We start from the raw sequence: 18,944 nt of genomic DNA, 5'->3' as shown, positions 1-18,944 counted from the left end.
CATGTGGGGTGACTTGTATGGGTAGACTGCCAAATGTTGATAGATTCATCAGAGTCTCAGAATGTTTACGACTCACCGTTTTGACCAATAGGTTTCCAGATCTGAGTCTTCTCACCATTTTGGGAGAACCCGCCACGTTTTCGAAGCATTTTTGTATGAGAAATGGTGATAAAGTACTCATAGACTTGTCCGAGAGAGAATGAAAGATAAGGAATGATGGGCATTCCTGTTGTTCTGGGTCTTTGCGCAGTCTTTTTGACTTTGTTGTGTCGTGGTCAGTGTCATGATCAGCATTGCTGATAGTACTAGATGAGCACCTAGGCTACACAAGTTCAGGATAATTGTCATATTCCATTGTTAGATCCTTTTTGCCCTGGGGGGGTTAACTTTCCCTCCCAGGTTTCCGGCCCCGCCATGGGGAGGCAGGAGCAGCGCTGCAAGGAGGCCAAGCAGTTAGAGAAGTTAGTTAGTTAGTAAATAAAGAAATATATGTAATAAATAAGAAAGGTGATTTTCCTTACTCTGTTCTTACTTGTGATTTTCCAAGTGGAGAACTAGGGTATAAATGAACAGCTAATAGAGAACAATATAACTTAAAATGAACTTTTATCTCTCTGAAGAATCGCTATATTATTCGCACTTTGAAAGCTTGACCTCGAATTCGCTTGGCACCTGGGGCCTGGGAGTGAGTCAAAGGGCAACATAAGTAATTACAGACCTGTTCACTTAACTTCTTTTCCAGGTAAAAATAATTGTTGTTGTTATTGTTATTTGGTTTTTAGGAGCATTAGCAACTAAGGCCATATTGCTCCGGGATATGTGATGGTCATTCCCTGACCTTTCCGCATCCTCCGTATTTGGTGGTGACGGGCTCGAACCCCCCGGTCTAATCAAGAAGCGTGTGCTGCTCCTTCCCACCTGGCTAAGGAGGCGCCGTAAAAATAATGGAGTGACTGGTTAAAGAAGTAATGCAGGACCATCTAGACAGGAAAGCCGTTATACTTCAGTCACAGCATGGGTTTGTTAAGGAGAGATTTTTCTGGCCAATTTGATTGGATACTATGATGCAGTGGTAAAGAAACTAGATGCAAAAAATAATTCTGATATCATAAACTTTGGATTTCAGGAAAGTTTTATTATTATTATTATTAGCCATATAGTACAAGGAAGCCTGAGGCTTATGCTGTACTAGGTGAGAGAGAGAGAGAGAGAGAGAGAGAGAGAGAAGTAAAAGGGAATCACCAAGAAAGAGAAGAATGATGATATCCAGCTCAAGACCCTTGGATTTTGTTACTGTTGCACTTAAAAAAAGTGCTGTACAAATTGGGGAGCAGTGTGAATTAAGGGATGGTTGAGTAGAAGACAGAGTGGTTATTAATGGACACTTCTCTTTGTGGACTAATGTTATTAGTGCAGTCCCCCAGGGTTCAGTGGTGGGACTATTGTTGTTTTCTTTCTTTATTAATAATATATATCAGGAAGGTATATTAGGCTTAATGTCTAAGTTTGTAGATGATACAAAGGCTGGCAAGGTGGTTAATGACAGTAATCAAGGTAAGCTACTATGACAAGTAATAGAAAAATTAGCCCAATGAGCTGAGAAATGGCAGTTGGGTATGAATACTAAATGGATGATTGGGGGTCTGGTGAGTATTGCACAGATTTTCCCAGCATGGCTCAAAAATGAGTGACCAAGTGGGGTGGTCTGACAGGAATTTCAGTTTGATAACATACTGCACACAAGGCCAAAAGGAAAAGGGATGCCACAAAACTGACATATGGCAAAACAATTGGGAGCAAGAAACCAAAGGTGAAGTCACCAAAAGGTTTCTTCCACAGGTGGCTATGGTTAGCCCAAAACCACCAAAGCAGTATGCCCCTGGATTGTACACTACCTATATACTGACAGGTCACAGCTCCTTAAAGGCCAAACTAAATTCTTTGGGGCTGACTGATGACCAACTGTACCCAGTGGTGACAGAGAACTGGGCACATGAATTATGTGATTGCATAATTTATGAAATACCAATAATAGAACTTATAGCAGAAATTGGTTACCTTCCCAGGGGTCAAGAACTTATTCATAATGGAGGAGACCTTTTATAAGGACTTCACCAATTATACTCAAAGTTTTTGAAATCAGAAGGAACCTGCAGAGACAGTCCCTACAGCATCTCCCACTATCAAAGCAATAATCAATAGTTTAAGCTACTCATGTCTCCCACCACACTCAGAGGATGACACCTTATCCTGGCAAGGTATATGGAGTTGTCTCCAACACACACAGGAATCCGAATTAGACATTTACTTGACTGGAAACTAGGCATCTCCACCAGGGCAGAACACTTGGGGGGGGGGGGATTCCCAGTTTCTAGTCAAGCAAATGTCTAATTCGGGTGCCTGTGCTGGAGACAACTCCCCCCCTCCCTAGGTTGCCGTCTACCACCTTCGTCTCATGGTTCCTCTTGCTGTCCTTTCATTTCCCAACCCTGGACCAGGATGGGCATCCTGTCCCCATTTTCAACCAGGTGGATTTTCATCCACTACTCTATCCTTCTATCACTTTATCCCCCCTCTTATCTCTCCACTTCCTTTTCTAAATTTCATATATATATATTTTTTGGGCCCTCCCTGCCTGTAGCCTTGGCTACCTCAGGGTCAGGGTTAGCCAGTACTTACCCTCACCCTCCCTACTACCTGGCCTGCCTTCTCGTGCCACTGGACTATAAATTAGAGGTTTTTGTGTCCAAACAAGCCGATAGGCTATGAGGCCGGATGAACAACAAAAACTACACAACCTTCACTAATACACACTAACCTACATAAATCTGGCCTTTACAGTGTCTTGTATTCATATGAAATTTCATTATTTCATACAGCATGTCTTCCCCCCCCCTACGTTTTCTTATTATTGAATACACCATGAATTTCCAAACTAATAGAGCAAACTTATCTGCAAAAAGATTTAAACCTCACAAACACTTCCTAGTTCATTTCACAAATATACGTGGTCTCAGTTCTAATCTCAAAGATGTCCATTTCCAATTACAGTCTGCCAAGCCCCATGAATTTTTTGACAGAATTTCAATTATCAGTTGATTCAACTGATAACTGCTGCTCATCTCAGTTGTACAAATTATTTGCTGTATGATTCCTTTCACCTCAAAGGTGGTACTTGTGCATATGTCCAATATTCCCTGTCAGAGACTTGATAATTTGGAATCTCCTCCTTTCGATCTTCTCTGGCTTAAAATCTCTCTACCTCATTGTGTCCAATTGATCTGTTGTCTCTACCATTCTCCCAACTCCACTAATCACTTGGAGCTCTTTGACTTCCTCTCTTTGCAACTTGACTTTCTCCAGTCCAACTTTCTTAACAGTGAGGTAATTTTTAATGTTCTGGCTTCTGTTTTCTAATCACACCGACCCAGCTGGTCTAGATGCTGAGGCTCTTGCAATTACTAATGACCTTGCACAGATTGTTCATTTACCTACAAGAATACCGGACCATCCTAACCATACAGCCAACACCCTTAATCTTTTTCTCGCAAACAACCCTTCTAAGTACACGGTCGAAGTGAGTGGTCCTTTAGGCACCACAGATCACAACTTGGTGATTTTATTTATTTTTTTTTATGAAAATTGTTATTGTTGTTATGTAAATTTCACGACACAAGGGCAACTATGGCCAATATGTGTCTGTCAGAGTCACTACGTTCATTTTAATGATTTATGGATATATCAAAGTGTATTTATTATTCCAAGATGTTTAATATATATAAAGAGCTCACTTGCTTTGTCACCAAGTATAGGAAAGAGGGTTAGAGGAGCTTGCAAGTTTGCTAATGATTAGAAGGATGTGGTTCGAACAGCTGAATAGGATGGACGATCAATCAGGATGTGCTTTGCTGTAAGTTGTATCTGACAGACAGATCAGAGTAGGGGATCTTCTCTTAGAAGTAAATGTTTGTGAGTGAGGAAGGTATGCCCAATGCACAGTCTTGTCAATATAACTTCTTCCTGTCTATTTGTATGTGAGCTAGAATGCCATGAACATAGTTCTTTTTTATTCTGCGGAGTTTATTGCACAGTTGGTCCCTCCAAAGTTGTTTCCAAATGGAAGTATATTTGGTACGAAATACATCCCTATAATCTGTAAATGGTACAAATTTAAAGTTATCTTGTATATTAAGATCTGGATTTTTTGTGACTTGGTCTGCATGATTATTTCCTGGGATTCCAACAGACAGACACATTTTCTTGTTTTATGCAAAACTGAATTGTTTTTTAAGATGCTGAATCAAGCAATTTGAGGAATATTTGCTATTCTGTAGAGTTTCTACTGCACTAAGGGAGTCAGTATAGATTACAGCAGGTAGAAGTTGGTGCTCGGTAATATAATCCAGTGCTAGTTTAATAGCATATAATTCTGCTGTGAAAATACAGCAAACATGAGGCAAGGAGACAGATATAGTATATTCCGGTAAAACAACTGCGGCACCTACTGAGTTGTTCAATTTTGATCCATCCGTGTAAATCTGATGACTGTTTTTTCTATTTTCAAAACTGTGCAGTGCATGAAGCTTCTGTATAATGATTGGAGAGATCTCTTTTTTATTCCTGTTTGTAAGATGTGATATGGACAAAGGCACAGTTCCAAAGAGGTTCTGAGTTTATATCTACTGCAGAAATGTGCTGGAAAAGTATTTCCAAAACTCGAGCTAAGTGTCTGAGACGAAGGCCTACTGGTTTATTTTCATTTGGCTTGCAATCATAATTACTTGCCCATAGTGGATCGTCAATAATGGACCAATTTGGATGTGATGGCTGACTGTATATTTTTGCCGCATACATGCACAGTAGATAATCTCGTCAAAGGTGCAGCAGGGGTTCCAATGCATCTGCATACAGGCTGTAAATTGGTGAAGTTCTAAATGCTCCTAGAGCTATATGAAGAGCATTATATGGCAAATGGTATCTAGGCTATGTAACATGCTCCTTCTTGCTGAAGCATATATAAGAGATCCATAATCCAAATGAGATCTAATCAAAATTTTATAATTATAGTAATGTATACCTGTCGGCTCTCCAGGCCATTGAAGATTACTGTGCATAAGATGTTAAGTTTTGAGAGGCAACTAGTTCGAAGTCATAGTATATGTTCATGAAAGTTTAGTTTTCTATCTAATGTTAAGTCTAAGTAGGAGAAATTTTGAACTAACAGGTAGAGCAATTTTATTTAAGTATAAGATCGGTTCAGGATGAAGACCATGCATTTTACAGAACAACTTGGTGATTGTCTCTTCTCCAATATAGTCTTTATCTCATGGTTATTCCCAAGCTCGTATTGTTTGGCATTAGAAGAATGCAAAATGGGTTGACCTGCGAGATTTCTTTTCTTCTTTTCCTTGGTCGGATTACGGTTTCAAAACTTCTGATGTCAATGTTTGCTCAGATCGTGTCAGTGAGATTATTCTTGTAGGAATGGAATCCTTTATCCCACACTCCACTTTAAAATCATGTCCTTTATCTAAACCAGAGTTTCCCAACCAGGGTCCACATGGACCCCCAGGGGTCCATAGAAGCTTTGAGGGGGGTCCACAAGAAAAAAAATTGTATTTCTAGGGTCCATAATATGAGCTAAGGGGTTTATGATAAAATATTATAAATAAAATAATTTGTTAAATAAAAATAAATAAAAATAATAATAATAAAATAAACTAATGTAATAGAAAAGTCCAGAAATTCACAGTTAGAAGATACTAGTATTTTCTGGAACTTTCTTTAGTTGACACAAAAAAAAAAATTTCTTTCCATAGAAAATCTCGAAGAAGAAAACATTATTTAAGCACCGACTAATCTAGAAAGAGTCAGTCAGTCAGAGGCAGTGATTTCATTCTATAGTGAGTAATCGGCATTGTCGTGAAATCTATTGTTTGTGTTATTGAACGTTATTGTTCTAGTGAACTATATTTCCATTAGTACCTACAAGCATTTCCAACATTAAATATTTGAGGTTAATATTATTATTGTTTTCAGATTACCCATGGCTCACGCAAAGAAGAAAACGAGACAATATTTGACTGAATATCTGTCGTATGGTTTTATTGAATCACCAGAGAATATCACAAAACCAATGTGTCTTATATGTATGACTGTGCTGTCTAATGATAGCACGAAGCCAAGTAAGCTTCGTCACCATTTGGGGACAAGGCACAGCAAAAAAATAAATAAATCAGTGGAGTATTTCTGAAAACTACGAGACAATTTTCAAGGAAGAAACAAATTGGATCAGATTTTTAGTAAACAAGCAAGCAATAAAGATAGCGGTTTATTAGCATCGTATGAAATCAGCAAAATAATAGCAAAATCTGGAAAGCCACATAGCATTGGTGAAACTGTCATCTTGCCTTCTATATCAGTTGTAATTTCAACGATGTTAAACAAAAATGCACGTGAAATTACCGATAACCTTTCTTTGAGCAATAACACAATATCCAGACGCATTGTGAAATGTCTGAAGATGTAGAAAATCAACTTATTGCTCAAATACGAGTGAAACAGTTTGCAATGCAACTCGATTAATCAGCTTTGATGGGCAACGAAGCGCTTTTATTGGCATATGGGATGATAATCAACTCAGAGAGGAAATGCTTTTTGCAAGATTCCTCAAAACAGATACTAAAGGTGAAACAATATTTAAGGAAGTCCAGTCTTATTTTAGAGAAAAAAAATATTCCACTTGAAAATTTAATGACTTGTGCTACTGATGGCATTCCTTCTATGGTCAGTAGGTACAGAGGGTTTATCACTCATTTAAAAAATGCATTGCCAAAAGTATTTTGCATACATTGCATGATTCACCGCCAACATCTGGTGGTGAAGAGAATGAGTGAATGTCTTCATGAAGCCTTAACTCTTGTAATAAAAGCTGTCAACCTCATTAAAGCTAATGCTCTTCAAGATCGTCTCTTTCGCAAATTTTGTGATGAAAATGAAGGATTTGACCGTCTTGTACTGCATACAGAGGTGCGATGGTTGTCTAAAGGAAATTGTCTTCGTCGTCCTTTGGGACAGTATTGTATCATTTCTAAACGAAAAAGTAGTAGTAGTAGTAGTGGCATGTGATGCAAGAAAGCAAATGTATGAGCTTATGCAGCATCAGCCAAAAAAAAAAAAAAAAAAAAAAAAATCACACCATTCCCTTCAAATGCCTGTACAGTTCCTCCTTAAATTTATTCAACCTATCAACTTCCACAACGACAGATGGAAGTTTGTTCCAGCAATTAACCACCCGCTGGCTAAAGGCAAATTTCCGTACATCTATTCTACATCTGTCTTTTGTTAATTTGAATTTATGCCCCCTTAGGTTCGTAATCTGAACGAGTGGAAGGATCCCATCAGAATTCAGCGTGCTCAACCCATTCAAGGCCTTATATCAGATCAGATCACCGCGCAGGTGCCTAGTCTCCAGCCACTGCAATTTGCAGAACTTAAGCCTCTCTTGGTAAGAGGATCCCTTCATTCCCCTCACCAATCTTGTTGCCCTTCTCTGTACACGCTCAAATAAATCTACATCCTTCCTAAAATGAGGCCTCCAGACCTGTACGCAGTACTCAAGGCGTGGCCTGACCATTGCCTTATACAGAGGGATAATCACCTCCTTTTCCCTGCTAGCAAAATTCCTATATATATCATTGACAAAACCCCATGACCTGCCCTGGCAGCCTGGCTGCATTGCTCAGAGAACTTCATATCTGACTGCACAATTACTCCCAGGTCTTTTTAATTTTCTACCACCTTAAGTGTAGTACCACACAGTTGGTACATTTCTCTGGGGTTACTTCTACCCATATGCAGTACTTTGCATTTGTCAAGGTTAAACTTCAGTTGCCACTTCTTGGCCCATCTGCCCAAATTATCTAGATCCTGTTGCAGTAGCACACTGCCATTACTGTCATTAACAACCCTGCCAACATTTGTATCATCTGCAAACTTCGACATTAAGCAAGCCTGATATACCTTCATCAATATCACTGATAAATATACAAAACAACAGTGGACCTAACATCGAACCCTGTGGGACTCCACTAATAACATTAGTCCAAGAAGGGCAGCACCCATTGATTACCACCCTCTGTCTTCTCGCACTTAACCATCCTTTTATTCATTGTAGCAACTTACCCTTAATACCATTCTGCTCCGATTTGTACAATAGTCTTCCATGCGCAACAGTGTCAAAAGCTTTCCTGAAATCCAAATATATGATATCAAAACTATTTTTTGCATCCAGTTCCTTTGTAACCACATCATAATATCCTATCAAATTTGCTAATTTGCTTAGCCGCCTCCTTTAATATAACTGGATAGATCCCATCCACCCCAGGTGCTTTTCTTACGTTTAACTTCAACAATTTCTCTTCCACTTTGCTCTCAGTTATTACAAGATCATTAAGCACCCTGATACAATTTGATAACCTTCTGCCATTTTCAAACCTTAATAATTCCTCACGTGTGAATGTAGATGCAAAATACTCATTCGGTTTGTTTGCTATCTGAGCAGGATCATCAACAGTCTAACCATCGATGTCAAGTGGACCAATCAGATTCATCCCCTTCCTTTTAGAGTTTATATAAGTAAAGAAATCCTTGCTGTTTTTCTTAGCATCTTTTGCCAAGGAATTCTCGTAATCTGCCTTCGCCTGCCGAACCTCCTTTGTGACCTGATTACAGATTAACTTATATCTGCCATAGGCTTCTGAGTCGCTTGATAATTTATATGCATCCCATGCATTTTTCTTCTCTGTTACGAGTCTCATTAGTTCATTTGACAACCATTTAGGCCTAAACCTTGAACAATATTTCTTTATAGGTATGAAACTTTTAGTAGCTTCCACGATTAATTCCTTGAATGCTTCCCACTTAGAATTTACTGTTGGTAACATCGTCAGTTGATCCCACTGTACAGAATTTAAAAACTGTCGGAGACCACTGTACCCGCCTTTACGGAAGCAAAAACCCTTTCCTTTACCCCTGATGGTAATTAAATCTTTAAATAAATCCCACGTCAGTACACTGTGATCACTGCCACCTAGTAGTTCTTTTATTTGCAAATTCCTAATACATGAATGATTGGAAAACAGTTGGTTGCCATGAAAACAGACATATTTTACCTCTCAGATGTGTTTGAAAAACTGAATTCTCTTAATAAGCTGCAGCAAGGACATAATTGTGATTTAATATCTAGCAAAGAAGCCATTAATGCATTCCTAGGAAAACTCAAATTGTATAGTCTTAATTAATATCTCATGCCGTGCGTTTGACCAGTTTCCAAACCTTGCTTCAGTTAGCAGTGATTTAAAAGATGATGATTGTGTTGTGTATGTTGATCATTTAAAAAAAAATTATGAAGACATGCAATTTCGGTTCAAGGACCTACTAGAACTGAACATCCCAGATTGGGTGCTGATTCCATTTGAGGTAAATGTTGCTGATGTTGAAATTGATTTACAAGATGAACTTGTTGAATTGCGGTCTGATGAGACAGTCCGAAGTCTATTCAAAAAAGGAAAGCATGATGTATGGAAGAATAGTGACATTGCACGTAAATATGCACTTTTATGGGAGAAAGCTAAAATGTATGTCATTGGTTTCCCATCATCTTATCTTGTGGAATCTGGCTTTAGTCGTGTAACACAGTTGTTAACAAAAAATCGTAATCGACTTGATATAGTAAAAAGAGGTAATCTTCATCTGACTCTCACAAAATTGGAGCCGGATATTAAAATGCTAATATCAAAACATCAGCCACAAGGATCTCATTAGTAGGGCCTATTTAATGGGATCCTATTTAATAGCCTTAGGGATAAATTTATATATGTTGTTTGAAATAGTATTTTTTAAAATTTGTTTTACTAATTCTGTCATTACAAGTAAAAATGTGTTTCAGTTTTATCAATTAAAATTTTCAAAATTTGTAATTTACATTTTTTATATTATATTGGAATTGTTTAATTATTAGCTTTTACTAACCTACAAATAAATATTTAATTTAGAAATATTAAATATGTGTATAAGGGGGTCCACATACGTAAAGTTAGGACTCAGGGGGTACACAAGCAAAAAAAGGTTGGGAACCCTTGATCTAAACCTTGGTTTTCCAATAAATGTGTTAAGACTGTTCAAGAGAAGAATGTCGCATATCGTAATTGGCCTGTTTCCAATTTTTCAGTTTCATTTTCTGCCTACATCAAAGCTCACAACAATTGTAAAGCAGTTATTGATCAGTCCAAACTAGATTTTGAACAGGGTAAGAGTAGAAAACTTCCTTCTTATCCTAATTTTTTGAAAGTTTCGGCTCCTTCTCAATCTGCACTTGCGACTTCTCCCTGGATTTTAAATCTATCTTACCAGCCCTTACTAGTTTTAAAGGGTTCCACATTATGTTTTTTAAAGGTGAGCTTTCTTCAGATCATCATAGAGGCTAATCGCTTTTTCGTTAATAAAATTTAACTTAACGGAATTGTGCATTGGATATTACCTTCAATAAAATTATTTAGAAGTCTCTCCATTTCAATTATAATAGCTGGCCTAGTTGCTTGCAGTGGAACAGCTGTCTTTCCCACTGCTAAAATTAATTTTTTATTTTTTATAATTGTTCTTACAATGGAACCTGGCAGTTCTAAATTATTGCACACATCCAATTGTTGTTGAATAGAATCGATTCACTTCAAAATGTCTAATTTAATTTTCAAATTCAGTATTTTTCTTATCTTAGTAGGCTTTGTACTGTATCCAGATGTTGTTCCTTTTTAATTCTTATCCACCATTATTAATATTCGAAAATGTAACCGAGCTGCATTAATTGTGATACAATGTTTGAGTAAACTGTGGGTTACGGATAATGTCTAACACTGTGCTGAGTGTGACTAGACCGGATAAATGCATATGATGCAAATATTACAAGCAATATACTTGATCATTTTATTAAAATGTTGATCTTGGAACTATGTAACAAGTCACCACAGTGCAATTAAATTAGCGTGGAAGAAAATTTCACTGAGCATGGGAAAATTTCGTAAGTCAGCATGGGAAACTTTGCTATTCATTTTCAAATTATCAACTACATCAGATGAAATGTTTTTGTTAAACATGCCAAAAATTCAATCTGTATGCTGGTAAAAGAGTTGTGTCTTACTGAGTTGTGACAGCATTAGAGTGAGATATGGGTTATAATATAAAAACAGCGTTATAGCGAATCAGCGTAGAGTGACCACGTTATAACGAGGGCCTGCTGTACTATAGGTTCTAATACCTCTTGTGTTTGGGGTTTTCATAAAAAAAAAAAAAAAAGTCACAGAATGTTCTACTTTATATCTTTGTATTTGTTTTTCTCTTTTCCAATGTTTGCAGTTTTTGGAATAGGTGGAATGGTCCCCCTTGCAGTTTGGACATTTAGGTTGCTCCGCTGGACAGTTCTGATTGGTGTGTTCCTGAAAACCACAGTTGGAACAGATAGCAACTCTATGGCATGCCATTTGTGAATGACCATACTGTTGGCATTCAAAGCAGCAGAGAGGATTCGGAATGTATGGTCTGATGTTACAATTTAGATATCCAGCCTTCACTGATGTAGGTGGTTTGGGAGTGTTGATGGTTAGTATGAGATTTCTGGTTGGGGTAAGTGTCCCATCTCTAGTTACTTTAATCCTTCTCACAAGCTAGGTAGCACTGCTCCTGCCTCTCTGTGGTGTGACTGGAAACCTGGGAGGAAAAGCACTCACTCCCAGGGCTAAAAGGAGCAAACATGAATGATCCAAACATAACAACCATGGATCTGAAATATCCGATTCCTTTGAGTAGGAAAAATGAAGAAAATGATATGATTATGAATAAAGACAGAAAGGATACATTGACCTTCCAGCTCATTTTTAATTTCTTCTTTCTTCTTCAGAGACGCTGATAAGGTCCCATTCAGAAATTACTTCTTTCGATGTATTTAGGGTATTATGGGGAGAGACCTTTACTGGGATCCCACTGAAAGCTGATTTTATTCTCTTGACATTTTTAGGTGTTCCAGCCACACTTTCTAGACATTTTTGAATGACAAATGGCAACAGTTTTCCTAATGGCTGTTCTGTCATAGAATGAAGAACTAGAAAAGTAGGTGCATGAAGCAAACTTATATCCTTTCTGTCTTTATTCATAATCATATCATTTTCTTCATTTTTCCTACTCAAAGGAATCAGATATTCCAGATCCATGGTTGTTATGTTTGGATAATTTCATAATGGATGAGATTCGAAGTTAATTGGTCCTTTTCATTTTTGTCTTTCAGGACAAGGAACTCTGGAGAGTAAGATGTTGAAATGATGATAGAAAAAGTCTCTCCAATAGCATTGGCTATTGAAGTTGGCTCTGCAATAGTGCATCCATTATATTCTAGGATCGATGTAGGGCAAGATGTGTATTTCCCCTTCGTTTTCTGGATTTTATCCTAGCCCACTTTAGTGTTAGTGATTTGTATGAGCGCTTCTTCTATTTTCATCGGTGATTCGTTGTTAATATGTTCTTCGACAGAATGACCTCCTTCCATTTCTTCATCCTCATGAGGAACTTCTTGAAAAATATCGATGATAATGTCGTTGATATCTAGAGCACCATCTTCTGTAGTGAGGTTTGAGTCTATATCTTTGTAGCCAGGGTCACTTGTAGCAGAAGTATCGTACATTATCAATAGATGTTGAAGTTCTTGTTCTTCTTGGTGCTCCACATTGCTGTTCACAACTTCATTTTTGCGTTTGAGAAGCCAGACTTTACAAAACAGTTCACGACAGTTTGTTTTCTAATTGCATTTACTGAAGAGGAAATCCATTGAATCGCATCTAGGATGCTGATTTTCTTTGTAAGGTCACTCGCACATGTTACATCGTTCATGTTTGCAATGAGATGTCTTAAAACACGTTTTCTGTAGTGAAGTTTAAAATTTTTTATTATCCCTTGATCCAAGGGCTGACACTCTGCAGATGTGTTTGGTGGCAGAAAAACGATTTGAATGTTGGACAATTCAATGTGCAGGTGAGATGCAGCATTATCCATGAAAAGACTAATTTTTCTGTTTTGACGAATCATGTTTTGGTTAAAGTGACTTATCCATTCGCTCATGATATCTTGTGTCATCCACGCTTTTTTATTAGACTTCCAGTCAACATCCAAAAGATTCAACTTTATGCCCTTGAAACAACGAGGATTTTGTGGGTTTCCTATAACAAGAGGTTGTTCAAAGTCTCCCAGCATATTTGTACACAATAGTACAGTCAAGCGTTCCTTAGAAATTTTTCGCCCTGGCACTTTTAGTTTTTAAGACTCATTGTTTTTTCAGGAAGAGCTTTAAAAAAACAACCCTGTTTCGTCACAGTTGTAAATATCCTTAGCTTCAAAATTACGACATAAATCTTCCAATTTGATGGTCCACTCTGTTACAACCCCAGTATCAACAGATCCACCTTCACCACTTACGGTTTTCCAAGAAATTTTTATGCCGTGTTTTGAACTTGTCTAGCCATCCCACAGAAGCTTTGAACTCATTTACTCCCATAGATTTCGCAACCTCCAAAACCTTTTCCCTAATAATAGGCCCATTAATGGGAATTTTTTTAGCACGTGCGCGACAAATTTGAAGTCCAACAATTTTCGGGAATGATTTTTGAACCTGATCATTTCCGTGTTGCCAAAATTGTTTGAGCAGTTCATTTTTTTTCTTTAGGATGTCGCTTACCTGCGTCTTCCCGATTTTGAATTTTGCAGCGAGATTGCGAACACTATTTTTTTGCCGATCATATGCATTAATGAGTTAGACTTTATCTTTTAAAGTTAAATGTTTACGAGAAGACATTGTGCACTTCACACGACACTGAACAAAACTGAAAACTGAAAAGACGAAAGGCCGACCATATTCCTCCCCCCCCCCTGCATGCACCGAATTCATCAGAAGTTTTACATGTGCCTTAAAATTCTTGAAAAAGGGTTTAGAACCACGACGTAAACCTTGATAAAATTCAGAGAATTGGAAATAGAAAATAAATACACGATTGAGGCAATACGTGGAAGAAACGTTCCTAGAAAAAAGGCCGTGAGCTTGCCCGCTATCCGTTATGGGGAGATCAAATTAAGTGCTAATCTAAACGAAACAGTGCAGATTGCCTGTCCATTACAGAGAATGTCCGCTAGACAGAAGCTGCAAACACGTTAAAACCAATGGAGGTGAGTTGGGGAATTTGAAAATGTCCGTTGTAGAGAGGTGTCCGTTAACGAGAGGTGTCCATTAGGAGAAGTTTCACTGTATATATTTTTTTTTTATTTAAATTTTACTCCATTTTATTTTACAAAATTTGCACAATTTAAAACTACTATCTGTAAAGGACACAAAACATCTTAGCAAACATTGTATTCTTTCTTTCAAATGCTTTCCAAAATGATATTGATTTAATGCAATATAAAATACATACACTAACTGACTATTTACTCATATCTAATTTTGACATGAACACTGTTGGATGTCTGTTCAATTATCAGATTAAAAATATAATATAAATATCCTGTGGGGACTTCAGTTAAAACACTACTACAGCCTCACAATACAAAACAATATTTATCCAAGAAATATTTATGCTTTAAATTTATATTTTACAAATCTATACCTTAAAATATTACCTTGGATTGCTAGCACGTAGTCATCATTAAATGTTCCAGCATAGCTTTCTACACTGCAACGATACACTCCTCCATTTTCTGGCATGACACCATTAATTAATACTGCACTTCCTCTAATACGAACATTATCAGGGAGAGGACCATCATGAGCAACTTTAGTCCACTGGATTCTAGCATTAGGATCACCTGTTACTTTACACTGCAAATCAAGAGTGTCTCCAATATTGACTACTTCTTTGTTTGCCTCGATTTTAACTTCAAGGGTTGGAATAGCTAAAGGAAAAAGTGCTTTTTAAAATGAGTGTGTTTTTTTTTTTTCAGAAGACAAAAATTAATGCTGATATTGGGACATTTCACAGAAAGGACAATATCATTAAAATTTTGAACATGGCACCATAAGTTTATTTCGATAAATTAACTTTTTTTTTTTTTTTTTTATAAAACAGATTTTATCAAAAGATTTTTAATAAAAAGGATTCATCAATGTTGATAACTGAAAGTAATGTTACCATTTTATTATTATCTAAAATATGTTGAAATTTTCTAATATTTTAATGTGCATTTGGTGTTTGATATGAAATTAAAGAAGCAATATATTACCCTTCATCACTATATTTAATTTGCATATAAGGTTATAATGCATTTCAATTTTAATATGATAATTTCAAATACATAAGACCAAATATCATATTAAAATATATCAAATATTTAATTATATATGTATATAAAAACCAATTATGGATATATTATCCATTTGTACTCTGTTGCTATAACAATCATGGGCAATATGATAGCAATATAAACTATGACAACACAATTAAAGAAGTTCGTGGGAATTTTTATTATTGTTGAAGGATGATGAAAAGAAACAACTGAACTTTGATAAGATTCCAAAATTGGCAAAGGCTCTTGAGCTTGCAATGAGATGGATCATGATTATATACAGTTAAGGTTAGTTCTTTCATCCTCCTCATTTATATATACAAAAGAACAGTATTAGGCTTAAATTGCTTTCTAATAATAGAAAGATAATCAAAATAACAGCTGTTTATGATCATGTTTCATTTTCATAATAACAAAAATAATGGTAGTATCATCTAGAGATGATGCTGTATCTTGAAGATGGCATCAGTGAGATAAGTATCATTGTACAATGATGTACTAGACAATGGCCTTACAATCAGTGGCGGCTCATGACTTGATGTTTGAAGGTACTGCATCTTAAAGTTACATTAAATTGCCTTGGTTATAAGCCATGTAGACATACACAGTAATAATAATAAGCAAGTTAAAAATACTACAAAACATTAACTAGACATTTACCATTAACAGACGAACTTTTATTTAAAAACAAAATCTATTCTTCAGTTTTTATTTGTTGAAAATAGATTAATAACCTTTTCATTCAAGTTTGGCACACTGTTGACCAAGATTTTCTCTACTGAAAGCATTGCTTGAGCAATTTAGCCTTTCCTGATTCATAGTGCTCTTTAAAAATGTTTTTATTCTTTTTAATGTTGAATGGCAGTGTTTGGGCTCTCAAGTAGTAATCGGAATGGTCAAATTTCGAAATGAAATTACAAAACTCATAAAAGAATTTTTATGAGTTTTGTAAGTTCACCAAGAATTTCAGCTAGATTATTTTCTGAGATAAATTTTAGCAAGTCAGTTAATTTGCAATAATTGTGTAGATCATGTCAGCTATAGAAAACTGTAATTTTGTAAGAAGTTTTTCTCTTTCAATCATGGAATATGCCTCAGTAGTCTCCTGTACCTCTTCCATGGGCATTTTCGTACAAAAAATAACAAAGTTCTCCTTGTTAAACAATTTAGCAGCAATTAATTGCTTTGCAAAAGAATATCTCTCACCTATGTCAACACTTATATAGTCGTATACTTCTTTTCTTTGATCATGAGTATTTTTGAAGGATTTTCACAGTACATTGAATTCCTGATTTTTAGAATGGCATTCTTAAAGTTTCCTATATCATGTATTCTAACTGCCTCAATTTCTCTGATGGAAAAGTTCTAATTAGAACTCGAATTTTTCATTACTCAAGATGTCCAAAATTCCAGTTGCTTCCAAAATCATCCTATCTGCATTTTCTGTCACTTGTAGTTCCTCAGTGAACTTTTTTAAGATTCAAAATTTTCATAAATGCTGTTCACGGTGCATATATTGAAGTCCATCTTGTAGGGGAAGGTCGGGCAACACGGCTGTCCATATGCTTTCTGAGAACAGAGAGACGCTGTGGTGATCTGGAGAAAAATGTTGGTATCGACATGAGGTTCGAAAAGAATATTCTTGAATCTCGGGTATTACTTGCTGCATTTCTCATCATCAGGTTCAGTTGGAATGCATAGCAGTGAATAAAATGTGCATTTTTGTACACTTTTATTTTAGCCTGAACTCCCCCTTTCATCACACTTGCACCATCAAATGTCTGAGCAACAAGTTTTAAGTATTTCCTTCGAGGATTATGTCTAACTGATCTAGAATGCGCTTCAATATTCCACCTACCGTTTGGCTTTCTGGAGTGAAACAAAAATGCTCAAAAATGTCTCCATTTAGTTCATATCTCAGAACAATTACCATTAGTATATGTTCTGAAACGTGTTGTGTCATCAGCCATGACAGCTACGAATGAACCTTCTTTAATTTCTCTTTTTATTTCATCCCGGCATATTTGCAGCAAACAGTCAAGAATATCATTCTGAATAGTTTTGGAAATGCCTTTAAATGCTGCATTACTTTCTAAATGGTTCTTTAAATTGGAATCTAATGTACAGGCGAAATTTATTAATCCTCTGAATACTCCTGGATTTTTAGAATCTTCTTTTTCAGCATGTCCACGTAAAGGAATTTTAAACAGTCCACAAAATTTAACGCAGTCTATTATTTTAGATAATACCCCACGATTCTTGGTAACTTTTCTGTTATGTTTGCAGATCGAAAGTTTATAGGCCTCTCACTAAGCTGTTCTTTAATATTTACGCTTCCTAAAAGTGATAGTGAAATCACATTATCAATATGCTGCTTTGAACTCTCATGTTTTAGAGTTTTTCTTTCATTCTGTTTATGTTTGTAAAGTCACTTTTTGTCCACGTTAAGTCACCTTTGAACAGTAAACATGGAAAACAAAACAATGCATTTTTAACTTCACAACCACAAAGCCAACTTTTCCTTTGGTACCATTCAGTTTTAAAACTGCGAATATATTTCTTATTATTACTTACTCCCCACTGAGAAATTTGAATCTGATGTGGAGTGACCTTGACTTTTTTTTTCTTGGAGAGATAATTGTGAAAAACTAAGCTGGTGAAGTTTATTCACCATCACACGATTTACTCCATGGGGAAGCACAAAGGCCATGACCAAATCAAATTTCACAAAATCGTGTGTTGTAGAAATAATGTTTTACTTACACATCACCTCATAATATAACTTCAACTTACCAAGTTCAAGCTCAATTAAGCTACAATTCGTTTCACCTATAAAAATTGTATATTGGCAAGTGGCCAATATACCATTGGCAACCAACTTACCAGATATTCACTGGAATGCAAAATGTGTAACTACCTGGTGCACAGTAGCTGTAATCACATAACTACACTCTTGAATGTTGAGTATTGACTTAACACTGATATTATTTAATTACTTAATGGGAATTTGGGCGAATAACAAAAATACACCTAGATTGTGGCTACACACCATCATGGTCAACGATGAAATCTGCACTGCGCACTTTACAGTGACTGATTCGTTTCACATATAAAAAATGTATATTGGCAAATTTGCCAATATACATTTTGGTTGCCAATGGCAACCAACTACCAGATATTCACTGGAATGCAAAATGTGTCACTGCCTGGCACAATAAGTAAGCGAGGCCTACAGTTAATTAAACGTAAGTTGGAAACGATTTCGTGTTTTTATTTGTTTATTATTGAAATGATTACTGGAAATAGAGGATGCGCATACTATATGCTGGTCCTGTTAATAAAAATATTCATTGCATTGCATTGTTCTTCACAAAATTTCATATAACTCCATTCACTGTATATCTAGATTTAAATAGCTGGGGGGTGCTGTAGTGCCTATGGACAAGCCGCCCCTGATTACAATGCTCTATTGCTAATTAATAATAACTTGATGTGAAATAAAATTAACATTGCAAAGGGCAATGGCATATAACAGAAATCTGCAATCCTGACTATGCATAAACTCAAAT

The 18,944-nt window shown here is 36.3% G+C and overlaps 1 protein-coding gene across 11 annotated transcripts in view; it reads right to left on the bottom strand.

Moving 5' to 3' along the window:
• The window catches only part of trol (terribly reduced optic lobes), a 1,731,230-nt gene that overhangs the window by 217,587 nt on the left and 1,494,699 nt on the right, over positions 1 to 18,944 (bottom strand). For all 11 annotated transcript variants that reach the window (XM_090387691.1, XM_090387694.1, XM_090387699.1 and 8 more), the window contains one exon: positions 14,713 to 14,985. In XM_090387691.1, the coding sequence (XP_090243817.1) occupies positions 14,713 to 14,985 (273 nt within the window). The remainder of the gene's footprint in view (positions 1 to 14,712; positions 14,986 to 18,944) is intronic.

This window comes from Mastigoproctus giganteus, chromosome 13, assembly GCF_048544385.1.
Source record: "Mastigoproctus giganteus isolate SK-2022 chromosome 13, ASM4854438v1, whole genome shotgun sequence".
Classification (NCBI taxonomy): domain Eukaryota; kingdom Metazoa; phylum Arthropoda; class Arachnida; order Uropygi; family Thelyphonidae; genus Mastigoproctus; species Mastigoproctus giganteus.
This window is presented reverse-complemented; position numbering and strand designations above follow the sequence as displayed.